The sequence below is a fragment of the Carcharodon carcharias genome, chromosome 31, assembly GCF_017639515.1.
Source record: "Carcharodon carcharias isolate sCarCar2 chromosome 31, sCarCar2.pri, whole genome shotgun sequence".
Taxonomy (NCBI): domain Eukaryota; kingdom Metazoa; phylum Chordata; class Chondrichthyes; order Lamniformes; family Lamnidae; genus Carcharodon; species Carcharodon carcharias.
In genome coordinates, this window is record NC_054497.1 from 7,208,101 (window position 1) to 7,235,823 (window position 27,723).

The 27,723-nt window shown below is 46.3% G+C and overlaps 1 protein-coding gene across 1 annotated transcript in view; it reads left to right on the forward strand.

Annotated features, from left to right (window-relative positions):
• Window positions 1-27,723, forward strand: part of LOC121271517 (E3 SUMO-protein ligase ZBED1-like) — a 122,754-nt gene that overhangs the window by 39,893 nt on the left and 55,138 nt on the right. Inside the window, exon 3 of the mRNA XM_041177498.1 lies at window positions 27,317-27,400. Within this exon, the coding sequence (XP_041033432.1) occupies window positions 27,317-27,400 (84 nt within the window). The remainder of the gene's footprint in view (window positions 1-27,316; window positions 27,401-27,723) is intronic.

The following is a 27,723-nucleotide window of genomic DNA, read 5'->3' on the forward strand; positions in this document are numbered from 1 at the left end:
GTGGTGACCCTCTGGTTAAACTCACCACCAGTCGTCTCTGTCTATTGAGAGAGCGTCCTATGGTCCTCTGGGACTAAAGTGACTTTCATTTCATTAGTAATTATTACAACTTAACAGCCTGACAGCTAAAATATGCACATTAAATGCCCAATAAAGCTGTACATTAATGGATGAGCAAATAACCTCTCTTATAAAATTAATTAATTAATTAATTGAATTTAAAAGTCTGCAAAACTGATCTATTTCATCACAATAGGAATGGGGAAAGCGCTAAGAGTGGTCAATACCGAAAGTGAATCGGAAAAAAAAGGACTGTTTCTGACAAGGATTGGCCTACTCCTGCTCGTAATTTGTATATTCATATCGGTTTGTGATGTAATGTTAAGCTGGTAAAATGAGACCAGCAGAATAGGACAACATTACCTCATCATGAGAAAATAGAAATCCCTACATTTAGAAGTTGGAAAGGCGGATTATTAATCTTCATGATCCTCCAGACTCATTTAAAATCCTTATTTTGGAGTATTTTCAACTCAACAAAGCTTGTCCGTCTGTTAAGCCAGAGCACCATTTGGTAGAAAAATGTTTTAATTAGGCTCACATAACAAATTGTTGGCAGCGCTTATAATTACTGGGGCTTAGTTGTGATCTTCAACATAAAGAACAACTTGGGTTTATATGGCGCCCTTAATATAGGGATGGGTCCCAAGGTGCATCATGGGAGCGTCATAAATGAAACTTGGAACCAAGCCAAAGAAGGAGATATTAGGAGAGCTGAAAAAATATTTTGTCAAAAGAAGTAGGTATTAAAGAAGGACATGAAGAGAGAAGCGGAGAAATGGAGATGTGTAGGAAAGGAATTCCAGAACTCGGAATCTAAATAGCCGAAAGTATGGCCAGCAACTGTAGGAAGAAAAGAGTGGGCAAGGCATGTGAGAGCAGAGCTGGAGGAATGCTGGGATCGTGGTGAGGTACAGGACTGGAGGAGGTTACAGAGGTTGGGAGGGGTGAGACCTTGGAGTGTTTTGAACGTGAAGGTGAGAACTTTAAATTCAAAACGTTTGTAACCTAAGTGTTAGCGTAGGTCCATGAGCACATTGGGCGATGGGTGAATGGGACTGTTCGTGGGTTAGAGTGTGGGCAGCAGAATTTTGGATGAGCCCATATTTTATGGAGGGTGGAAGATACGAGACCTGGAATTCAGATCTGGAGGCAATGGTAAAGGTTTCAGTGGCATATAGGCCAAGGCTGGGCGGAGACAAATGATTGTCACAGAGCTGAAAGGATGTGGTCATTGTTGTGGGAAAGGATAAGAAGTTGGAAGCTCAGCTCCAAATAGGTCAAAGTCATGAACAACCTGGTTAAGATTGCGAGAGGGCCAGAAAGATGGTTGGAATGAGGCTGAGGAAACAGTTGGGGGGCGGGGAGGGGGTGGTGGTGGTGGCAGCGGTGGCTGCGGGGGGAACCAGAGGTAATGGCTTCAATTTTCTCATCATTTATTTGAAGAAAGTGACTGCTCATCCAGGAGTGAATATCGGAGAAGCAGTCTAACAACATCAGAGCCAGTGGAGAAGCTGGGTGAGGTAGATCTGGGTGTGTCAGTGTCCCTTTGGAATTTGATGCTGTGCCACAGTTGATGTCACTGTGAGACAGCGTCTAGATGAGAAACAGGAGGGACCAAGGATAGATCCTTGGCAAAACACCACATGTAATGGTCTAAGGGAAGGGGGACACAAGAAGAGAAGTCACTTAGGCGATTCTCTGGCTGTGACTTGAAGGGTAGGGATGCAATCAGGCAAAGGGCAGCCCATTCAGCTAGACAAGTGAGGCTTTGGAAGAGGATGATATAGTCAACTGTATCAAAGGCCGGAGAAAGGATTAGGAGGGAGAGTGCATTATGATCACAGTGACACAGATTGCAGGATTTTATGTCCCATGGGTGGGCACGCGCCCGATCCAATCGGATGTAAAATCATGCGCAATGACCTTCCCTGGCAGTGCTGAGCATTTCAGTGCGCCTTTTACGCTGGCTGGCCATTAATTGGCTAGCCAGCATGAATTTGCGGTTGGCGGACCTTTTCCCGGCTGCTACCGCGCCTGCCTGCAGCACTCACCCGACAAATGGAAAATCTTGCCCAGGATGTCATTTTAGACTTTAAGGCTGGTTCAGCGCTGTGGCAGAGGGGGAAACCTGATTGGAAATGTTCAAGGGAAGAAACACAAAGGCATTAATCAAGATTTCTCTGAGCAAATCCAAGTTGCCCTAGCTACAGAGCTTCCTCTGATTCACAGGAAAAAAATACTGCAGAGTGTGTTTGCTTCTCCTGTTGCAGTCAACTTAATTCCAAAATAGATGCTTTACATTGCTGGAACCTATGTTGGTCTCTAAAGTAGCTAGCACCATTTACAGTGATATCACAAGTTAGTGAAGTCTTTAGGTACTTAGTAATGGAATTTCTTTGTTGTTTAGTAAAGCAGCGCCACACTCTTTTCTGACCTTTGCTGAGTTTCTACCTACAGAACCCATTCCCGTTCATTCCCAAAATGCTAGAATTCCATCAACTGCGAGCAGTTCTGCGTACCACACATTGGGAAGTATTGGCCTTGGATGGAGTGCAGAATAGATTTACTAGAATGATACCTAGACTGACAGGGTTAAACTATGAGGAGGGTTTGAACAAACTGGGATTGCACTCTCTGGAACTTAGAAAGTTATGTGGTGATTTGATTGAAGTTTTCAAGATAATCTGGCGGACAGGTAGGGTAGATTGAGAGAAACTATTTCAGCTGATTGAGGAGTCTACGACTAGGAGGCAGAGTCTAAAACTTAGAACTAGACCTCCTACGAATGAAATTAGGAAACACTTTGACACACTAAGAGTGGTAGAAGCTTGGAACTTATTCTGCAAATGGCGATTGATGCTAAATGAATTGTTAAATTTAAAACTGAACTCGATAGATTTTTGTTGACTGAAGGTACTTAGGGGTATGGAGCTAAGTAGGTATATGGAGCTAGTCGTAGATCAGCCATAGGAACATATGAAATAGGAGCAGGCATAGGTCATTTGGCCCCTTGAGCCTGCTCCACCATTCAACTAGATCATGGCTGATCTTCCACCTGAACACCATTTTCCCACGCTATCCACATATACCTTGATATCTTTAATATCTAGAAATCTATCCATCTCCTTTTGAACATACTTAATGACTGAACCTCCACAGCTCTCTGAGGTAGAGAATTCCAAAGATTCACCATGATCTTATTGCAGGGTGGAACAGACTCAAGGGGCTAAATGGCCTCCTACTGTTCCTATGTATACTCAAAGGACCAAACTGTACTGAATTTATTTTTCTCCTCTCTAAGTCTTAGCCATAGCCTCTCAAGTCTTGACACAGCATTCCTGAGGCAAAGGCTGGGAGTTACCAGGTCTTTGCTAACCCACCTGATGTCATCTCCAATAGAATGGTTGAGATCTATAATTTTCTGCTTGGATCATGCCAGAATCCATATCATTTTCCACATACATCTAGTAAAACTACAACCAAATGATTTGATGATCTACTTCATTCCAAAATATGATGACTCTCTTCAATCTTTTTGATCTACATTTGACCCATCACCCATGTTCCTCAATTTTGAAAATAACGTCTAGGATAATGAATAATATAGCACCTGGAAGTAGCAGAACATTTTGTGAACTTTGTTACGTAGCATTTTTGTTCAATGTCACGTCTTCCTGTTCTGCATCATAGAGCTGTGCACTCACCTCCAAAAGAGGTGGGAGAATAAAGTCATAGAGTCATAATGGTCCAGACGAGACCTTTCAGCCCATTGAGTCCATGCCGGCTCACTGCAGAGCAAGCCAGTCAGCCCACTCTATCCCCATAGCCCTGCTGGTTTATTTCCCCTCAAGCGCCCATCTAATTTCCTTTTGAAATCATTGATCGTCTCCACTCCCACCCCCTTCATCGGCAGAGAGTTCCAGGTCATTACCACCCGCTGAGTAAAAATATTCTTCACACCCCCTTTGCATCTCTTGCACAAAACCTTAAATCCAAGTCCCCGAGAATAAAACATCTGAAAACAATTGCAAATTCAAATATGAGTAACGGATTCACCTGGTGTACATAAATCTTCAAGTTCAGGGCCAGGATTTTACAGTCGATATGTGGGGGTGGGCCCGACAAGCAGGCGTGTAAAATGACGCGCGATGATGTTGGGCATGCGTCCCGATGTCATTGCACTGCCTCGCAATGTTTCCTTCAGCAGGTGTGCACTGGAGTTGGCTGAGCACCTGCCAATAATTAAAAGGCTTATTAAGGCCATCAAGGAACCAATTAATTTCAAATTTACGCTGCCCGTCCAACGTAATGGGGGGTGGGGGGGAGGCGGTGGGCAGCACAGTGTCAAGGCTTGCACTCAAAGGGCTGTGTATCTTTGGAATTCTCTACCATGAGGGGTGTGGATGATCCATCTTGAGAATATTCAAGGCTGGGATAGACTGATTTTTGCTATGACTCAATGGGAGCAAGAAAGTGGAGTTGAGGCAGAAGATCAGCCATGATTGTACATGGTGGAGCAGGGCCGAGGAGTCGTATGGTCTATTCCTCGCATCTCTTATGTTCTTACGCACTCCTCTAGGATCTAACCACAGCTAGAACTCAGCAATGTACCTCTTTCTGTCGAGGGAGAGAGGGTGTCAGAGATGCATTTTTATGAATGAGACATTAAACCAAGGCCCTGTCCGCCTGTTTGAGAGGATGTGAAAGATCCCTTAGCACCACTTGAAGAAGAGCAGGAAGAACACTTGGCATCCTGGCATCATTTACCCTTCCAGCGATCTCCATCAAAACTAGTTGCTTATCTCATTGCTCTTTTGGGAAACTTGTGGTTCCCTACAAACCAACTTAGGAACAGGAGACCATTCAGCCCTTCAGGCATCTTCCACCATTTAAGTAGATCATAGCTGATCTGACTCCTGACTTTATCATGTGGTAAGGAGAGAAATATATGGGGCCAAAAACTCTTCTGCAGTTTAATACAGCACTTTCACTTGTTGGGATAATAAACATTCTCTGCATACCCACGTCTTATATGCTGATGCCATATTCCTGAGAGTGACACTGATGAAATATGCACTTCTATTCCTCAGATTCCATGTAATTCTCCAGAGCATGTTGAGAAGCTAGTTGTCATTCAGACATGAGGATATCTTGTTTTAAACAGTTTTAGTGTCTGACGTGGTTCTTCATGTATTTGCCATCTCTTTGAAGAGGAGCTGTAATTGCATCATGAACATCTTACATATGCAAAAATACTTTGAGGATTGCCAACTATGGGTGATGAGGGGAACGGTTTGAATCCTCAGCCCTGGAGTCTTGGCATAGCCAGAGGCTTCACAGCATAAACAGCAATGACAGTAATACTGACAGCCTCACACTCTGACCCACTGAGCCCTTTATCAGATGCCAGAATCACATTACAGAGGAGAATTCTGTTCTTTGCAGGCAGGAGAAGGATCTTCTTAAAAACTTGGCTCAGTTTTTTGTCCTCTATTCTCAGTCAGACAGTCGTGGGTTCAAGACCCTCTTGACCATGTAATCTAAAGCGACATTTCAGAATTGAGGGAGTGCTGTACTTTCAGAGATTCTGTCTTTTGGATGAGACGTTGAATCAAGTCTCCATTTCTCTGTTTGAATGGATGTGAAAGTCCCCATTGATATTAGATTTTGGAATAAGAGCACAGAGTTCCCCTGTTGCCCTGGACAACATTTATCCCTCAGTCATCAGCACAAAATAGGCTCGTCAGTCATTTTTCTCATTTCTACTTGTGGAATCTTGCTGCGTTCAAATTAGCTGCCATATCTCCCATCACAACAGCAAAGACTATGCTTCAAAAGTAATTCATTTACTGTGAAGCAGTTAGAGATGTGGGAGGTTGTGAAATATGCTTCATGGCTGAGGGATAAATATTAACCAGGACACCTGGGAAACTTGTATGCTCTTCTTCTAATCATGGCAGGGGTCAGGTCAGAGGCTAGGAATCCTGAGGCATGTAACTCACCTCCTGACACCCCCAAAGCCTGTCCACTATCTGAAAGGCACAAGTCAGGAGTGTGATGGAATACTCCCTACTTGCCTGGATGAATGCAGCTCCAACAACACTCAGGAAGCTTGGACACCACCCAGGACAAAGCAGTCCGCTAGATTGGCACCCCATCCACAAACATTCACTCTCTCCACCACCGACGCACAGTTGCAGCAGTGTGTACCATTTACAAGATACACTTCAGGAATTCAGGACAGCACCTTCCAAACCCACAACCACTACCATCTAGAAGGACAAAGGCAACACACACATGGGAACACCACCATCTGGGAGCTCCCCCTCCAAGCCACACACCATCCTGACTTGGAAATATATCACCGTTCCTTCTCTGCCGCTGGGTCAAAATCCTGGAACTCCCTCCCTAATAGCACTGTGGGTGTACCTACACCATATGGACTGCAGTGGTTTGAGAAGGCAACTCACCACCACCTTCTCAAGGGCAATTAGGGATGGATAAGAAATGCTGACCTAGCCAGCGATGCACACATTCCATAAATATTTTAAAAAGAAGGGATCTTTTACATCCACCTGAGAGGACAGAAGGAACTCGGTTTAACCTCTCTTCCAAACAACAGCACCTTTAACTCAGTATGCACAGAATCATCAGCCTAGATGTGATGCTCATGTTTCAGAAGTGGGGTGTGAGCCCACAACCTTCTGACTGAGAAATAAGTGGTACCACTGAGCCATCGCTGATACAGCTATTTGCTGCATGCATCTTTCACTTCTCTATGCAGAATCGTCTGAGTGGCTCTGTTGCTCAAGGTTCTACATCGAGTAGCTTTTAGTGTTCTATAATTCAAAACATGGTGATGTGAAGTGCTTTTGTTTTATGATATTCAGAATTCAGGGTTTATTTCAAGAAAGATCAGAATTCAAGTGCAGTGAGGTTACATTGAACTTGTAGTGCACCTTGGTTTGACTGCACTTTTGAGTACTCTGCACAGCTCTGGTCTCCTTATTACAAAAACAACATAGAGACAATGGCAAAAGTGCAAAAACAAGGTTTACAAGGGTGATACTAGAACTGTAATGTTATACCTCTCAGTAAAGATTGAACAGGCAGGGGCTTTTCTCTCTGGAAAATAGAAGAGTCAGTTGTGACCTAACAGAGGTCTTTAAGATTATGAAAGGTTTTGATAGGGTAGTTGAAGAGGGGGAGAGTAGAATTTAGGGTCAATGAATATAGGATGGTCACTAATAAATCCAGTAGGGAATTCAGGAGAAACCTCTTCATCCAACTTGCACTAAGTTCCATCATGCATCACCTCAACACTCACTGACCTACCTTTGGTTCTGGTCCAGCAACAAGTCAATTTTAAAATTCTCATCCTTGCTTCAAATTCCTCCATGGTTTCATTGCTCCCTATCTCTGTAACCTCCCAAGCCCTACAGTTCTTGGTCTACATTTCTCCAACTCTGGCCTCTTGTCCATCCATCCATCCACCACTTCCTTTGCCCCAACATTGGTGGCCGTGCTCAGCTGTCCAAGACCTAAGCTCTGGAATTTCTTATGTAAACCACTCCGCCTCTCTATTTTGCTGTCCACGTCTTGCTCCAAGACCCGTTCCCTAACCATTCTTGTGCTCAATGACCTATATTGGCTCCAGGTCAAACAACGTCTTGATTTTAAAATTATGAACCTTGTTTTCAAATCCCTCTGTGACCTCACCCCTCCCTATCTTTCTAATCTCCTCTGGCCCTAAACCCTCCGAGATCTCTGCACTCATCTAACTTTGGTCTCTTGACCATCTCTGATTTTAATTGCTCCATCATTGGTGGCTGCACCTTCAGTTGCGTGGGCCCAAAGCTCTGGAATTCTCTCCCTAAACCTCTCCGCCTCTCTACCTCTCTTTCCTCCTTTAAGACATTCCATAAAACCTGTCTGTCCAACCAAGATTTTGGTCATCTGACCTAATAATTCCTTTTGTGTCTCAGTGTCGTGTTTTGTTTTATAATGCTCCACTGAAGCAACTTGGGACGTTTCATTACATTAAAGGGGCTATATAAATATAAGTTGTTGTCGTTGTTTAGGATGCTTCTTAAGAGCATCAAGTTCTCTTTGACCAACCTGTCTAAAAGTCTCCTTTGGCTCAGTGTCAATTTTTGCCTGATCACATTCCTGTGCAGCACCTTGGATGTTTTACTTTGTTAAAAGTGCTATATAAATGCAAGTTGTTGTTAACCTCAGATAGGTTTCCTCAGCTTATACCACCAGTTACTCTCAAGATTGCCATCTTGATACCAAACTTAGTACTGTGGCAGATCAAAGCTCTTGATCTCAAATGATCATCTAGTCATCATAAATAGATATCACACTTATGAATTACATTTAATTGCTTGAAGCATGGTCAATTAAACACTGGTTAGGCCTCAGCTGGAGCACTGTCTTCAATCCTGAGCACCACACTTTAAGGAGAATGTTAAAACATTGGAGAGGGTGCAGAAGAAATTTTCTAGAATGGTACTGAGGTGAGGGACTTTAGTTATGTGGACAGAGTGAAGAAGCTGGGTTTATCTTCTCAGAGCAAAGAAGGTTGACAGAAGATTTGACAGACATGTTCAAAATCATAAAGTGTTTCAATAGAGTAAGTGGCAGAAGGTCAATAACCAGAGGACACTGATTTAAAGTGATTGGCAAAAGAGGTGACATGAGGAAACTTTTTTTTTACACTGTGAGTTGTTGTGATCTGGAATGTGCTGCCTGAAAGAGCAGTGGAAGCAGGTTCAATCAGCCTTCGAAAGGGAATTGGATAAATACTTGAAGGGAAAAGAAATTACAGTGCCATGGGGAAACAGCACATGAGTGAACACAAGACACAAGAACAAGAGGAGAGTGCGAGAGAAGAACCCTGGAACAGACAGTCAGCAGCACCTAGAGGAGAGTGTGAGAGGATGACCCTGAACAAGGCAGTCAGCAGCACCTAGAGGAGAGTGTGAGAGGATGATCCTGAACAAGGCAGTCAGTAGCACCTAGAGGAGGGTGTGAGAGGAGGACCCCGAGCCAGGCAAGCAGTAGCACCTAGAGGAAAGTGAGAGAGGAGGACCCTGGAACAGGCTATCAGAAGCACCTAGAGGAGAGTGTGAGAGAAGGACTCCGAGCCAGGCAAGCTAGTAGCACTTTGAGGAGAGTGTGAGAGGATGACCCTGGAACAGACAGTCAGCAGCACCTGGAGGAGAGTGTGAGAAGAGGACCCCGAGCCAAGTAAGCAGCAGCACCTATAGGAGAGTGTAAGAGGAGGACCCTGGAACAGGCAGTCAGCAGCACCTAGAGGAGAGAGTGAGAGGAGGACCCTGGAACAGTCAGTAGCACCTAGAGGAGAGAGTGAGAGGAGGAAGCTGGGACAGGCAGTCAGCAGCACCTGGAGGAGTGTGTGAGAGGAGGACCCCAAGCCAGGCAGTCAGCACCCAGAGGAGCAATAAAAACAGCGCCAGAAGCAGTGAGATTTTGAGAGAGCAGAGGTGACTGAGGGAGTTTGGTGAGGAGAGAGGAGGTGCTCCCTCCCTTTTCTACCTCTCCTCAGAAAGAAAGTGGTGGCCTTGGTAAGTAGGACCTGGTGAGTAAATTAGAAAAGTGTAATATTTTTAAACAAGTAGCTATACTTGGATTTAACAGAGAAGTGCCAGGAATAAGGGAAATTTAGGGCAATATAATAAAGTAATGTAAATAATCCAAAGTAGAATAAAGTTAATGGAAGGGGAGCAGAGTTAAGACATGGCAGGGCAGCTCAGCTGAGTGGATTGCGTGTCCTGTAATATGTACAAAGTCATGGATGCTATCGGTGTCCTAGACGACCAGGTGTGCAGGAAGTGCTGCCAGCTGCAGAAACTTGAGTTCCGGGTTTCAGAGCTCGACTGGCGGCTGGAGTTACTATGGTGCATCCGCGAGACTGAGAGCTACGTGGATAGCATGTTCAAAGAGGTGGTCACACTGCAGCTTAAGGGCCTGGAGACAGCGAGGGAATGGGTGACCACCAGGCAGTCCAAGAGAAGTAGGAAGGTAGTGCAGGAATCCCTTTGGGCCCAGCTCACAAATTGGTTTTCCATTTGGAAGCTGGTGAGGGTGCTGGTTCCTCAGAGGAGTGCAGTCGGAGCCAAGTTTTTTGGCACCACAAGCAGCTCAACTGTACAGGATTGGAGGAAGAAGAAAGAAAGAGCATTAGTGATAGGGGATTCATTGATTAGGGGAGCAGACAGGCATTTCTGTGGCCATAGATGTCACTCCAGGATGGTATGTTGCTTCCCTGGGGCAAGGGTCAAGGATGTCACAGAGCGGCTGCAGGGCATTCTTCTGAGGGGAAGGTGATTAGCCAGAGGTCATGGTCCACATTGGTACCAATGACTTAGGTAGGAAGGGAGATATGGTCCTGCAATCAGAATTTAGGGAGCTAGGTAGAAAATTAGCAAGCAGGACCTCAAATGTAGTAATCTCCAGATTACTTTCAGTGCCGCTTGCCAATGAGCACAGAAATAGGAGGATACGGCAAATGAATGAATGGCTGGAAAGATGGTGCAGGAGGGAGGGCTTTAGATTCCTGGGACTGGCTCTGGGGGAGTTGGCATCTTACAAGCAGGACGGGTTGTACCTGAACAGAGCTGGGACTGAGTTCCTTACGGGATGTTTTGCCAGTGCTGTTGGGGGAGCTTTAAACTAACTTGGCAAGGGCGTGAGAACCAAGAGAAAACATTAGAGAGGAATACCAGGGTGCACAAAATACTGGGAGGGACAGTATAGAGAACAGTAAGTTAATAGGTGAAGTCGGGGTGAGGGAGAAAGTAACAAAATCTAAATCAGGGTTATGATGCATGTATGTGAATGCATGGAGTATAGTAAATGTGATTGGGGAGTTACAGGTGCAGATTGCCATGTGGAAATATGATGTTGTGGCAATAACAGAGACCTGGCTCAAGGAAGGGCAGAACTGGGTGCTAAATATTCCTGGGTACAAGGTGTTCAGAAAAGATATGAAAGGAGGAGGGGTGGCGGTATTGGTTAAGGAGAGCGTTACAGTGCTGGAGAAAGAGGATGTCCCAGTGGGTTCAAGGACAGAATCAATTTGACTAGAATGTGCAATTACATTGCTTGGTGTAGTCTATAGACCGCCAACTAGTGAGGAGGATGTAGAACAAGTCTGCAGGGAAATTGCAGAGATGCAAGCATTATAGAGTAGTTATAACGGGTGACTTTAATTGCCCGAATGTAGACTGGGACAGTGGTAGTGTAAAGTGGGGAGAGGGGCAAAAAGTTCCTAGATTATGTTCAGGAAAATTTTCTACCGCAGTATGTGTCCAATCCAACAAGACCTGGTTCTTGCAAATGAGGTGGGATAAGTAGATCAAGTGTCAGTGGGGGATCATTTAGGAGACAGTGATCATTGTTTCGTGCGTATTAGAATGAAGATAGAAAAGGACAATAGGCAATCCAGAGTAAGAATAATTAACTGGACGAGAGCCAACTTTGATGGGACAAGAATGGAACTGGGCCAGATAGACTGGAACGAAAGATTGGCAAGAAAAACTAGCTGAACAATGGGCAACCCTCAAAAAAGAATTGGTCCGGGCACAATTCAGGTATTTTCCATCGAAAGGGAAAGGTAGGGCAAACAAATCCCAAGCTCCCTGGATGAAAAAAAAAATAGAAATTAAGATAAAGAAGAAAAAATGTGCATATGAAAGATGTCAGGTAGAAAATACAATTGAGAACCAAGAGGAATCTAGAAGTTTCAGAGGGGAGGTGAGAAAGGACGTTAGAGAAGCAAAGAAAGATTATGAGAAAAGACTGGCAGCCAACATAAAGGGGAATCCTGAAGTCTTCTATAGACATATAAGTAGTAGAAGGGTGGTAAAAGGAGGTGTAGGGCTGATTAGGGACTTGAAAGGGAATTTACACATGGACAAAGAGATCCTTATTCAAAAAAGGTTGTAAGGATAAGCCCAGCAATTATAGACCAGTCAGTTTAACATCAATGCTGGGCAAATTCTAGAAACAATTATTTGGGATAGAATTAGTAGTCACATGGAAAAATATTGGTTGATAAGGAAGAGCGAGCATGGATTTCTAAAGGAGAAATCATCTTTAACTAACTTTCTGGAGTTTTTGAAGAGGTAACAGAAAAGATTGATGAGAGTAATGCTGTTGATGTGGTGTACGTGGACTTTCAAAAGGCATTTGATACAGTGCCACACAACAGACTTGTGAGAAAAGTTATTGTTCATGGAATAAAAGGGGCAGTAGCAATGTGGATACAAAATTAGCTGAAAAATAGAAAGCAGAGAGTAAGGGTCAATGGATATCTTTCGGGGGGAGGAAGGTTTGTAGTGGAGTTCCCTAGGGATCAGCATTGGGACACTTGCTTTTCCTATACATATTAATGATCTGGATCTTGGTGTGCAGGGGACAATTTCAAAGCTTGTGGATGATATGAAGCTTGGGAGTGTTGTAAACTGCAAAGAGGACAGTGTAGAACTTCAAAAGGATATAGACAAGTTGGTAGAGTGGGCAGATAGGTGGCAGATGAAGTTCAATGTGGAGAAGTGCGAGGTGATGCATTTTGGTAGGAAGAACATGGACAGGCACGATAAAATAAGGGATGAAATTTTGAAGGTGGTGCAGCAGCAGAACGACTTGGGTGTATATGTGCATAGATCGTTGAAGGTGGCAGGGCAGGTAGAGAGAGCAGTTAACTTTATTAATAGGGACATGGGGTACAAGAGCAAGGAGGTTATGCTGAATTTATATAAGACACTCATTAGACCTCAGCTGGAGTATGTGTACGGTTCTGGGTGCCACATTATAGGAAGGATGTGAACACATTGGAGAGAGTGCAGAAGAGGTTTACAAAAATAGTTCCAGGGTTGAGAAGCTTCGGCAATGAGGATAGATTGGAGAGGTTGGGACTGTTCTCCTTGGAGAGAAGAAGGCGAAGAGGAGATTTGATAGAGATGCTTAAAATCATGAGGGGGCTGGACAGAGTAGATAGGGAGAAGCTGTTCCCGCTCATAAAAGGATCAAGAATGAGAGGGTACAGATTTAATGATTTGCAAGAGAAGCAAAAGTGATGTGAGAAAAAACTTTTTCACACAACAAGTGGCTCGGGTCTGGGATGCACTACCTGGGAGTGTGGTGGAGCCAGGTTCAATGGAGGCATTCAAGAGGGCATTAGATGATTATTTGAATAGGAACAATGTGCAGGGGTACGTGGAAGAGGCAGGGCAATGGCACTAGGTCATAATGCTCATTTGGAGGGCCGGTGCAGACATGATGAACTGAATGGCCTCCTTCTATGCTGTTAAAATTCTGTGATTCTGTGAACACAAGAATTAGGGGCAGAATTTTCCCGTAGGCGTGCAGGGGTGGGACCCGCACGCTGACGCGCGGTGATGTTGGGTGAGCGTCCCGACATCACCACACGCCATCGCAATATTTTATTAGGCAGGCACATGATGATATTTGATGCGCGCCTGCCATTAATTAACGGGCCACTTTGAGGCGCCAATTGACGGCGATCTTTTGGTACCGTGCAATCTTTGGGTCATCGCACCAACACAACGGGCAGGCGGTAGGAGACATTTGTATAAACCTCATCCACAGGCGGGATAAGAGGGCTCAGTGGGGTCGCGAGTGTGCTCTGTCAAACAGTTAATTTGCAAAGTTACTGATACTTGCCTCTGTGAGCTGCAGTAACGCATACCAGCTGCTTGGATTGGACTCACCCCCTTCAGGTCAGCACTCTGCAGTAAAGAATCATTTTTGGGCCTGCAGGTTTCAGGAAGCCTTCCCCTAGCCTGGGAATGGGAGTTGAACTCTCCACTGGAGGCACCTCCTCTGAGGAGGAAGGGAGGGCTAGAAGGGGGAGGAGGCCAGGAGTGCACATTCAGCCTCCAGGGGAGCCGCCTTTGGGAGGAGAGGCACAGCCACAAGGGGTGCAGGGCCAAGAGATAGTCCAAGGCGGAAGGGGCCACAGAAGACACTACTATCCTGCTGCCAGGGTTTACAGGCGGCGAAGCAGCTACCTCAATATGACTGAGGTGCAGTGACGAAGGAGGCTCCTTTCAGGGGTCGGTGGGTGATCTTTGCGGTGTCTCCCAATCAGCTGTCCACACTTGTGTCAAGCAGGCTACAGACGCTCTGTTTAGGCGTGCACTGACCTTCATCCACTACCGTTGGGACCAGGCAAGCCAGACACAGCGAGCCAGAGGCTTTGCGGCCATTGCTGGCTTCCCCCGTGTCCAGGGTGCTATAGACTGTACACATGTGGCCATTATGGCGCCAGCAGGTGAGCCCGGTGCCTTCGTCAACAGGAAGGGCTTCCACTCCATGAACGTACAGATAGTGAGTGATCACAGGATGCTGATTCTACAAGTCTGTGCAAGGTACCCAGGCAGCTCCCATGACGCCTACATCCTCAGACACTCCCAGGTGCCGGGGCTCTTCAGTGCTCCAGCCCGGCTGGATGGATGGCTGCTGGGTGACAAGGGCTATCCCCTCAGAAGGTGGCTCTTGATGCCTCTCCGCCATCCAAGAACAGAAGCTGAGCAACTATATAATAGAAGCCACGCCTCCACAAGGTCTGTGGTGGAGAGAGTCATCGGTCTTCTCAAAATGCACTTCCGATGCCTGGACCGTTCAGGGGGCGCACTCTGCTACCCCCCAGATCGTGTGTCACTGATAGTGGTTGCATGCTGCGCTCTCCACAATCTTGCGCTGGAAAGGGAGGACGCTATGGACGAAGAAGGTGTAGAAGCAGTGGCTGCAGCTGCACAATATGAGTCCAGCAGTGAGTCCAAGGATGAGCAGGCACAGGGAAATGCTGAGGGGGTAGATGCTGACCCGGGCATACTCCAGGGAGGCAGGGACACCCGGGAGGCTTTAATCCAACGATCCTTCAGCTAGCACACCACATATGGGCCTCCAGGACAACCTGGGCTGCAGGCTCCATACTCGATACCTGTGTGCAAAATCTGCCTGGATAGGAACATTAACTAAGGGGCTGGTCAATAAAGCTGAATGTCCTGTAAATCACTCATATTATTGGTAACCATCAGCCTGCAGAAGAAAGGCATCCTCAGCCATGGTGACATGTCTGAATTTAACGATATAACATAAGGAACTTAAGAGAACAAAATGACACAAGTGTTCATCATCACACCAACTCATAAAGACCTCATTGCGGGGCCAACACAAAAGCACCAGTGATAAACCCGTGGTGTGCCTAAGGTGCCTTATGTTTACTCTTTCGGGTGCTACATCTTGGTGTTGCCCCCTCGGTGCGACTGGCATCTGAGACACCCTGCTCACTCTGCTGTCCTGTTGGCCTTGATGACCTTGGCGGCTGTCTTTTGGCCTGTGGAGCCTGTGCTGGCCCTGCCTGGGAGGGAGCTGTCAGTTCCACAGCTGGCAGCTCCCCTATCGTCACAGCCTCATTGGATGCAACAGTCACTGGCAGAGGGGCAGAGGAGCTGCTGCCCTCATCTGGAGTCCCCTGAGAGGAGCGCGCAGAGATGACAGGCAGCTGCTGCACCGCCGTGAGGTCGGTTCAGACCTCCCTGCTTATCATGGATGGATGGGCACCGAGCTGGGAAACTTGGTGCCTAAACCATCTCCCACACTGTCACTGACCAGCTGAGGTCAATGCCGATGTGAGGGCTTGCTGGTGTGAGCGCATCCGCAGGAACCCCTGATTGGTCTCCTGGGAGGCCCCTCTCGACGAGAGTCGCCACTCTCTCCATGGAGGAGGCATGGTGCTCAGCCATGAGGCTCATTGCATTGGCAATGGTCTGCGTAGACTACTCCTCCACCACGGACACCAAGCCAAGCATAGCCTCATGTATCTCCACCAGATGCTCCCCCACACCCTGCTGCATTTCCTGCGTTTGCTGTGTCATGGATGACTCCAGAGGCACACCATCAGTCACCGACCGAGCATGTGCCTGGCCCCCTGCAGCCCTCTGACTGCTGGCTATCTCTGCCAGCTCCTCCAGCGACCGTGAAGTGCCCTCACTGCTGTGCCCCGGGACACTAGCCAATGATCTAATTCCCAGGGATCTGTGCTGGGTCCTCTATTATTTGTCATTTATATAAACGACATAGATGACTATGTGGGGGGTAGGATTAGTAAGTTTGTGGATGACACAAAGATTGGCCGGGTGGTTAACAGTGAGGTTGAGTGTCTTGGGTTACAGGAAGATATAGACAGGATGATCAAATGGGCAAAACAAAAACAGAATTACCTGGAAAAACTCAGCAGGTCTGGCAGCATCGGCGGAGAAGAAAAGAGTTGACGTTTCGAGTCCTCATGACCCTTCGACAGAACTTGAGTTCGAGTCCAGGAAAGAGCTGAAATATAAGCTGGTTTAAGGTGTGTGTGTGGGGGGCGGAGAGATAGAGAGACAGAGAGGTGGAGGGGGTTGGTGTGGTTGTAGCGACAAACAAGCAGTGATAGAAGCAGATCATCAAAAGATGTCAACAACAATAGTACAATAGAACACATAGGTGTTAAAGTTAAAGTTGGTGATATTATCTAAACGAATGTGCTAATTAAGAATGGATGGTAGGGCACTCAAGGTATAGCTCTAGTGGGTTTTTTTTTATATAATGGAAATAGGTGGGAAAAGGAAAATCTTTATAATTTATTGGGAAAGAAAAAAAAGAAGGGGGAAACAGAAAGGGGGTGGGGATGGGGGAGGGGACTCACGACCTAAAGTTGTTGAATTCAATATTCAGTCCGGAAGGCTGTAAAGTCCCTAGTCGGAAGATGAGGTGTTGTTCCTCCAGTTTGCGTTGGGCTTCACTGGAACAATGCAGCAAGCCAAGGACAGACATGTGGGCAAGAGAGCAGGGTGGAGTGTTAAAATGGCAAGCGACAGGGAGGTTTGGGTCATTCTTGCGGACAGACCGCAGGTGTTCTGCAAAGCGGTCGCCCAGTTTACGTTTGGTCTCTCCAATGTAGAGGAGACCACATTGGGAGCAACGAATGCAGTAGACTAAGTTGGGGGAAATGCAAGTGAAATGCTGCTTCACTTGAAAGGAGTGTTTGGGTCCTTGGACGGTGAGGAGAGAGGAAGTGAAGGGGCAGGTGTTGCATCTTTTGCGTGGGCAAGGGGTTGTGCCATAGGAGGGGGTTGAGGAGTAGGGGGTGATGGAGGAGTGGACCAGGGTGTCCCGGAGGGAGCGATCCCTACGGAATGCCAATAAGGGGGGTGAAGGGAAGATGTGTTTGGTAGTGGCATCATGCTGGAGTTGGCGGAAATGGCGGAGGATGATCCTTTGAATGCGGAGGCTGGTGGGGTGATAAGTGAGGACAAGGGGGACCCTATCATGTTTCTGGGAGGGAGGAGAAGGAGTGAGGGCGGATGCGCGGGAGATGGGCCGGACACGGTTGAGGGCCCTGTCAACGACCGTGGGTGGAAAACCTCGGTTAAGGAAGAAGGAGGACATGTCAGAGGAACTGTTTTTGAATGTAGCATCATCGGAACAGATGCGACGGAGGCGAAGGAACTGAGAGAATGGGATGGAGTCCTTACAGGAAGTGGGGTGTGAGGAGCTGTAGTCGAGATAGCTGTGGGTGTCGGTGGGTTTGTAATGGATATTGGTGGACAGTCTATCACCAGAGATTGAGACAGAGAGGTCAAGGAAGGGAAGGGAAGTGTCAGAGATGGACCACGTGAAAATGATGGAGGGGTGGAGATTGGAAGCAAAATTAATAAATTTTTCCAAGTCCTGACGAGAGCATGAAGCAGCACCGAAATAATCATCGATGTACCGGAGAAAGAGTTGTGGAAGGGGGCCGGAGTAGGACTGCAACAAGGAATGTTCCACATACCCCATAAAGAGACAGGCATAGCTGGGGCCCATGCGGGTACCCATAGCCACACCTTTTATTTGGAGGAAGTGAGAGGAGTTGAAGGAGAAATTGTTCAGCGTGAGAACAAGTTCAGCCAGACGGAGGAGAGTAGTGGTGGATGGGGATTGTTCGGGCCTCTGTTCGAGGAAGAAGCTAAGGGCCCTCAGACCATCCTGGTGGGGGATGGAGGTGTAGAGGGATTGGACGTCCATGGTGAAGAGGAAGCGGTAGGGGCCAGGGAACTGGAAATTGTTGATGTGACGTAAGGTGTTTGGATTTCCAGCATCCGCAGTTTTTTTGTTTTGATCAAATGGGCAGATAAGTGGCAGATGGAATTTAACCCTGAAAAGTGTGAGGTGATACACTTTGGAAGGAGTAATTTGACAAGGAAGTATTCAATGAACGGCATGGCACTAGGAAGTTCTGAGGAACAAAGGGACCTTGGCGTGTGTGTCCGTAGATCTCTGAAGGCAGAGGGGCATGTTAGTAGGGTGGTGAAAAAAGCATATGGGACACTTGCCTTTATCAATTGAGGCATAGATTACAAAATTGGGAGGTCGTGTTGGAGTTGTATAGAACCTTGGCGAGGCCACAGCTGGAGTACTGTGTGCAGTTCTGGTCGCCACATTATAGGAAGGATGTGATTGCACTGGAGGGGGTGCAGAGGAGATTCACCAGGATGTTGCCTGGGATGAAACTTTTAAGTTATGAAGAGAGGTTGGATGGACTTGGGTTGTTTTCGTTGGAGCAGAGAAGACTAAGGGGCGACCTGATCGAGATGTACAAGATTATGAGGGGCATGGACAGGGTGGATAGGGAGCAGCTGTTCCTCTTAGTTGAAGGGTCAGTCTCAAATAGGCATAAGTTCAAGGTGAGTGGCAGGAGGTTTAGGGGGATGTGAGAAAAAGCTTTTTTACCCAGAGGGTGGTGATGGTCTGGAATGCGCTGCCTGGGAGGGTGGTGGAGACGGGTTGCCTCACATCCTTTAAAAAGTACCTGGATGAGCAATTGGCACATCATAACATTCAAGGCTATGGGCCAAGTGCTGGTAAATGGGATTAGGTAGGTCAGGTGTTTCTCACGTGTCAGTGCAGACTCGATGGGCTGAAGGGCCTCTTCTGCACTGTGTGATTCTGTGATTCTGATCCCTCACCCCGCTGCTGCTGGCCGCTCACACAAAGATGCCAGGCCTCTCCACCACCCCCCCTTGTCCAAGTGCTGCCTACATCACATTTGGCGTCACACAGTCTAACCTTCCATAGCAAGGAGGCGCAAGCATATGGAGCGCAGAGGGCAGCAGATCGATCGGTGCCACGCCACCTTGAAGCTCCCCTCCCAGCGTGTCATCACTCTGACTTGGATATGTCCTGGAGTTCCAGCACTGCGCCTAGGTATAGCTCCTTCAGGTTGCTCTCAAAACAGTCATGTGGGTCTGAGTGTACCACATGCTGCGGGTGCAGAACTCATCTCTTCACTACCCTCTCAGGGTGACCTCGGCATGGGCAATATCTGCTGGTCCACCCAGCAAAGGACGCATGCCGTCAATTTTCAATGCAGTCACCACACTCAGACTTGGGGCTGGGGGTGTGGGGGTGGTGGGGTGGCACCAAGGGGGAAAGCCTACCTACTGGGTTAAATGACCAATGCCAATATGGTACTCACCCTTCTTGAGCACAAGAGGTTGTTGAAGCGTCTGCGGCACTGGATCCATGTGGGTTGCAATAGGTTGTGGGAGCTCACTATCTCTGCCACCTCCTCCCAGGCATGTTTGGTCGGGTCGGGGGGTGGGGGAGGGGGGGGCGCCTCCTGAGGCACAAGGACCTCCCGTCGTGCTGCCACCCCCCTGAGGAGGGCAGCAAGTCAATCGTCCGAAAAACAAGGGACACAGTGCCCCCCCGCCCTACCCTCCTGCCTGGCCTGCTCACTAGCAGTGCTCTGGGTAGCCCTTCCAATAGCCACGTTTGTCAGCCTTTGAAAGACCACAGCAACTTTTTAAAACAGGCCGCCGGGTCGCCATTGGACCTGGTGGTCATTGCAGTCCTGCTGCCCGCCCACTCCCACTGTCCTCGGGAACCGCGATTCACACTGGGTGGGCCTTAATTGGCCTGCCCGCATAAAAGGCGGCGCATACCTGATCGCAGGCGGTGATTGGGTCTGTGCCTGCTGCTCCCGCTCTGCCTGCCCACTCCCGCTCTGCCCGCCCGCCAACCAGAAAATTCTGCACTAGGAACAGGAGTGGGTCGTTCGCCTCAAGCCTGCTCCGTCATTCAATAAAATCATGGCTGATTATGGCCTCAACTCCACTTTCCTGTCTGCCCCCCATTACCTTTGACTCCCTTGTTGATAAAAATTCCACCTAACTTAACCTTGAATATATTCAATGACCCAGCCTCCATTACTCTTTCAGGGAAGAGAATTCCACAGACTAACGACACTTTAAGAGAAAATTTGTTTCCTCATCTCAGTCTTAAGTGGGAGACCCCTAGTTTTTAAACTGTGGTGCCTAGTTCTAGACTCCCCCACAAGGGAAACATCCTTTCAGCATCCACCCTGTCAAGTCCCCTCAGGAACTTATATGTTTTGGTAGGATCACCTCTCATTCGTCTTGTGTATAGACCCAACCTTCTCAGCCTTTCCTCATAAGGTAACCTCTTTATCGAAGAAATCAGTCGAGTGAACCTTTTCTGAACTGCTTCTAATTCATTTATATCCTTTCTTAAGTAAGGAGACCAAAACTGTACACAGATGCAATCTCATGAAGACTCCGTACAGCTGAAGTAACACTTCCCTCTTTTATACTTAATTCCCTTGCAACAAACACCAAAATTCCATTTGCCTTCCTAATCACTTGCTGTACCTGTGTACTGACTTCTTGTGATATGTATACCAGCACACCCACCCACATCCCTCTGTACTGTAGAACTTTGCAATCTCTCAATTTAAATAATATATTGCTTTTCTCTTTTTCCTGCCAAAGTAGACAAGCTCATATTTTCCCATATTATAGTCCATCTGCCACTTACATAGCCTATCTATGTCCCTTTGCAGATGTCTTCTGTCCTCTTGACGACTCACTTAATTTTGCCTCATCGGCAAATTTAGCTACCATACATTTGGTCCCTTCATCTAAGTCATTGATATGGATTGAACATAGCTGAGACCTCAGCACTGACCCCTGTGGCACTCCACTCATTACAGCTTGCTAGCCTGAGAATGACTCATTTATCCCTGCTCTCTGCTTTCTGTTGGTTAGCCGATCTTCTATCCATGTTACCCCCTAAACCATGAGCTCTTCTGAGTGGGATTAATTGGATAACACTATCAAACATTCAGAACGGGTGCGAGGGGGAGAATGGCCTCCTGTATTGTAAATTCTATATTACAAGAATATTGGGTACATAAAAAATAGGAGCAGGAGTAGGCCATTCAGCCCTTCAAGTCAGCTCTGCTGGTCAACACAATCATGGATGATCTTGTGGCTCTTCAGGAAACAAAAAGCTATAAACCTCTAATCCAAATGGGAGGTGGTGTAGAACATTTGCACAACTATAAAAAAACATTAAGAAACTATAAGAAAATATTGCCACATATACTTATTAAGAAAAAACTGTGATTGCACCATTGTTAACAATGAAGCTTTCATGTAGTGCATGACTCGGCAGATTCAGAGTGGAATAAATGTCAAGTGCTTATGATAAACTACTGGAGGAACATATTGTGTGGCAATAAACCGTACTTCAGACTGGGCACAGTGCCTGTGTTTGGCATTCTCATAGAATGTGGAACATGCCAGCTTGTCTAATTTAAAAGTTTATTGCCCTAATCATTGCCTTAATTGATGTTTTCAAGCAACCCATTGGGATTCATTCATGTAGGGGATGCTGCAATTGGTGGGACTACGTGCTGAGGGTGGTATTATCATCAAAAATGCCATGCCACCAACAACAATAGCGGCTGATCACAGCCCTGTCTACGAAACATGAGCACTCAACTCACTAGCTTTGCCAGTTTGAATCTCTCGCATGGTCAGGTTGTATGTCTGTCACCAACAATTCCAGTGAAAATAGCAGAAAGCTCAGTCTATTCAATGACCTGACTGTATGCTGCAGTGGATTGGAAGCTGCCCTTGCATTGGCAGACTCTGGGTCCAAACTCAGTCCCCGCCCACAAGCTGCTGGTCTCTTCAGTCTGTTGGTCACCCAATCCTATCTCTAACTTCCTATAAACCCTCCAAAAACTCTGTGCTTCTCCAATTCTGGCCTCTTGTACATCAAGTTTCATTGGTCTCCCACTGGCAGCTTGGACCTTAAGCCCTGGAATTCTTTCCCTATACCTCTTGTCTTCTCCACTTCCTTTAAGATACTCCTTAATTCCAAGATTCACCAAGCTTTTGGTCATCTGTCCTAATATGTCCTTCTGTGCATAGCTCGGTGTCAAATCTAATACTCCAGCGAAGTGCCTTGGGGAATTTTGCTACATTAAAGGTGCTATATAAATGCAAGCTATTGGTTGTCGGTCACAAGGCCTAAAGTCCGAGTTTGGCAGGTCTTGATGCGGCTCCAACTACTTGTTAGTCTAAAGTAGGAAATTTACCCTGCAAAGGTTCTATGTTTTATGGGTGTATGGTGGATAGAACTGAAGCAAATGAAACAAGACTGGTGGCCCTCACCTTGAAGAGCAAAAAAATTCCCCAAAGCTAAGGAGCTTTAGATTCAACTCATTGGGCAAAATGTTTAGCTTGGCCGGTGGCCGTGTGCCCGACCCACTAGAGCGTAAAATGAGGCGCGTTGACGTTGGCCGAGTGTGCCTGTTAAGGCCAGTCAAGACCATTAAGCAATCAATTAACTTAAATTTATGGTTGGCAGGCAGGCGAAAAGGCCAAGCAACCTTTGCATTTTTTGGGAAACCTCATCCCCAGGCGGGGTGAGGTTTCCAAAAGCGAATAAAAATAAAATAAAAGCTTTTAAATGTAATTAATAACATGCCCCTGCTCATGTGACAGAGTCACATGAGGGGACATGATTCATTACATTTTTAGTTTCTTTATTATTTTTATTTATAACTCCTCATCTCCTTGACGCAGCTCTGTGCCTCAGGGGGATTATGAAGTGCTCACTTGCGCACATGTGTGAAGGTCGTGCTCGCCCCGCTCACCCTCCTTCCTCTGCTCACACAGGCAGCGCTGAGCGCTGCTGCTCGTGTTTCACGCTGGGCGAGCCTTAATTGGAAATTGCCTTCTGACTCGATCGCGGGCGGCGGTCAGCTCGCCGACTGCCCCCACCCACCCCCGTCGAGTACACCTGACATGGGTGAAATCTTGCCCATTAATTCCAGGGAGCCACTTTTGAAGCGAATATGTGTCTGAGAATTGGCATTATGCTATTGCCTCTAAGCCATAACGCCTTTGAACCTGAGTCAGTTAAAAAAGCAAAGGCTGGAATTGTCCGGCTCCTCCTGCCGGTGGGATCTTCTGGTCCTGCTGAAGTCAATGGACGTTTGAATGGCTCACCGCATCTGCAGCAGATGAACACCGCCCCAGTGGGGCTGGAAACTTCTGGCCAGAAATTCAAAGAGATCATGTGTCAGCTGTGGCTCAGCACTCTGGCCAGGTTCTGGGTTTAAGTCCCATTCCAGGGCTTGAGCACAAAAGATCTACACTGACGTTTCAGTGTGATACTGAGGGAGTGCTGCATTGTCAGAGGTGCCGTCTTTCAGGTGAGATGTTAATCCTAGGCCCCATCTGCCTGCTTGGGTGGATGTAAAAGGTTTCATGGCACTATTTTTGAATAAGATTAGCAGACTTCTCCCTGGTGTCCTGGCCAATATTTATCTCTAAATCAACATCAGAAAAATCAGATTATCTGGTCCATTATCTCAGTGCTGTTTAAGGGAGCTTGCTGTGCACAAATTGGCTGCCGTGCTTCCTACATTACAAAAGCGGCTTCTCTTCAAAAAATTACTTAATTGGCTATAAAGTGCTTTGAGATGTCTGGTGGTTGTGAAAAACACTTTATAAAGGCATGTCTTTCTTTTTGGTATACAGTGAAACATTGCAGAGAATAATTGAGGCTGCAGAGTTGTGGGTTTTGAGGTGAATAATGAAGATATCCAGGACAAGTTTTTTAAAATTCATTTATGGAATGTGGGCTTCGCTGGTTAGGCCAGCATTTATCCCTAACTGCCCTTGAGAAGGTGGTGGTGAGCTGCCTTCTTGACCAGCTGCGGTCCCAATGAAGGGGTGCTAGTAAAATCTGAGACCAAAGTGAACTCTGCTGACCAAGATAAGGAAGAGACAGTTGGAATTTCTTGGGCATGGAATAAGAAATCATGATTTAGAAAGTCTGATACTGATGGGAAAGATTGATGGTAAAAGAGATTGAGGTAGACAAAGAACGATCTTTCTAAAGAGCCTCGCAAACTGGATGAGTGTAGCGCCAATGAAGATGATCCATACCTCCAGAGCAAGATTAACGTGGAGGTCCATGGTTGCCAACATCCTCTTGGGGCATGGTACCTGAAGAGAGAGACATGTATATAGAAATATGTCCGAGAATGTTAAATAAATGAACTTTTATTTTGCCTGTATCTGATTTGTTCAATGTGCCCTTGTGATGACACTCCTATTTTAAAGGGCTCTTGGTGATAATTATTTTGAGCCGTCTGGATGGAGTTATGCCTTCGTTGAGGGGCATTCTGGTACTATTACATCCTCTTTGAAAGGGATGTTGGACATGATTCTTTTTGTTAGAAATAAGATCCTGGTGATATCACACCCACATTGAATGGAGGGAGACCTGGTGAGAAGCTCTTATTAAAAGGAGCCTTTGTTATGAGACTGTCTTGATAAAGGTGAGACTGTCTTGTAAAAGGTGAGACCACCTTGTTAAAAGCTGATCCTAGTTGTGAGACACTCTCGTTAAAAGCAGTCCTGACAGTGAGACTCCCCATGTGGATGAATTGTGAATGGAAAAGGAACTTGCTTTAAGTCAGAGGGCAGGAAAGCTATTAAAAAAAGACGAAGTCCAAACTTGCTGCAGGAGACGAAACACTTAACCCTGTGAGTATGATCCTCTGCGGTATAAACTCAAGAAAGTAAGAATTTTATATGGAACTAGAATAGGGATTAGGCCCAACAAACCCATCTCTTTTCTAATTAGTAGTCTCACCTACACATCTCACTCAATCACCTGTTTATACTGCTCCCCCTCATCTCTTGCTCCTCTTGCTGTCTAGACGACAAAGCTCCTTTCCCTTTTTTGCTCCTAATGTAATCTTACTGTGCACAAAATGGCTCCAGCAATTGCCAAGTCACTACGTTTCAAAGTAATTAACTGTACCTGAAGCACTTTGAGATTTTTTTTCTGGGAGGCGCGATAGGGCACATTATGAACACTTGTCTGAACACTTCCCTCTCCTCCCTTTATGTTCCCGGAACCCAGTGAGCAATTTGCTTGGATCGGTTTTGTCACTTACCTTCATAATATTGAAAACACGAGTGGGAGTGTGATGTGCATTTGGTGGGAAGTGGGATGGGGTGGGGGGGGATACTAAGGCGTGATGCTGATATGCAGAGTATAGCTGGAGTGAATGATCCTGAACTGAAGGGTATAATTTTCATCATCTATTATTTTGTTTACCCGCCTTGCTCAGCATGATGAATCGGTCGAGCTTGTTCCGTGAATACTCTTGGTTGTTATGATAAAACGTCTACCAGCTTGGAAATGAAGAAAGTACAGCAAGAAACAAAAGGCTCTCTTTGTCCTTCCTGTCAGATCGGCCAGCTTTATCTATGCAGATCTGTCACATTAAATGCTGAAAACAATGTATTTCCTTCACTGCAAGTAACATCCTGTGAGTCTCTCCAAATCAACTTAAAGCACTGCTTCAAGCATCTATTGCTGACTTGCTGTTTAACCCCATGTTGACTTTTGTATAATGGAGGCAGTATCTTGTTGAAAATTCAATTTGTAATTTTTAGACCTGTCACCTCCCCACCCCCTCAACCACAAAGCCCTCCCCCACCTTCACCTCCCCGACCTTTCGGCCTGGCCTGAGTCCCTGACAGCCACGGGCAAAGGTTGACCAGAATGATAGTTTATGTAAAATGTTATTGTAACATCGGATAACTTGATCACAGGAAGTGGTACACATGGAGACCCAAATATCCCATTAGGGAGATTTTGAAGCATATTTGAAACAGGGGAAGAAACAAGGCTAAGGGGAGAGAGTGGAGCAGTGGGATTAGTTTGGGATTGGTACAGGCTGGTGGGGAAAGAGTGGGCAGTGGGATTATACCTTTGGAAGATGAGGCAGTGGATTGTTGGAGATACAGTTTGGAGATATTGGACAGTGGTTTACAGATGCTATGGAAGTGGGGCAGAGTTTGATTCAACAGTACATGGGAGTGAGGCAGTGGGATTTGTTTGGACTATACAGGGTTATGGGGAGAGATTGGGACAGTGGGGATCAGTCTGGGATGGATACAGGGCTCTGGGGAGAGATTGGGACAGTGGGATTTGTTTGGGATTGGTGGCTAGGGGGAGACAGTGGGGCAGTGGGATTAGTTTGGGATTGATACAGGGTGATGGGGAGAGATTGAGGCAGTGGCATTTATTTGGGATTGATACAGGGTAATGGGGAGAGATTGGGGAAGTGGGTTTAGTTTGGAATTAATACAGGGCAATGAAGAGAGAATGGGCAGTGTGATTAGTTTGGGATATATACAGCGGTATGGGGTGAGAGTAGGTAATGTGATTGGGATTGATAAAGGGTTTTGGGGAGAAACTGGGACACTGGGATTGGTTTGGGATTGATACATGGAAAAGATGAGAGAGTGGGGAGTGTGATTAGTTTTGGATTGATACAGGACTATGGTGATAGAGTGAGGAAGTGTGATTATGATTGAGTTGTTCTGGTGAAGAGATGACTGACCTAGTGGCTGAGTCACTTCTCTCCTGTGCCGTAATTTTGATGGTTCAATTTCCCTTCCCAGCCCAGGGGCACTAGGCCAGCACCCCTGTTGCTACCACAAGGTTAGGACAAACATTGTTTTTTCATTGGTTTGTGCGGTCCCTGTGTCACTGGGCAGCAACTTGTTAGGCCACTGCATGAGTGTAGAATTCCTCTTAGAGGCCAGTTTAAATCTGGTTCTGGGTCAAACCACTATGCTTGAAAGTTACTGTGATTAACACATTTTTTGCCTGCTTTTCAACAAGAATTCATTTCTACACAGTTTATAATCTGTACTCACTCATGCTAATTGTTATGTTTTGTTTTAAAGGGTGCCTACAGATTTTGGCTGAAAGCAACTTTTTCCTGCCACCTTGACTTTGCATACCATATCTATTTTAATCTGCCTTCCAGGAACTATCAGCTCTGGAGATGTGCCAAGAACTGCTTCAGGCAAACAAATATGTGGTGCCATCGAACATTGTCATCTTTAACTCGGTGAGTGCTGTTTCCAAAAGTGACACTAATAACCAATTTTTATTTCTATTTTGTGTTATAGCTTTTAATCCGCCATTACTTGAAGGCATTTGACTCTTGCAGTAGTATATTTCTGCTATGGCTTGTACTTCAGCATCTTGCCTTAATGATCATTTTTTTCAAGCGTGCAAGATCAGGCAGGGATTGTCACTGTTGCTGTTCCATGAGTGTGTTGTGTTTATGTTTATATGTGTGTGTGTGTGTGTGTGTGTGTGTGTGTGTGTGTATGTGTGTGTATATACACCAGGTCCTGTTCACCTATCATCCCCCGCTGACCTACACTG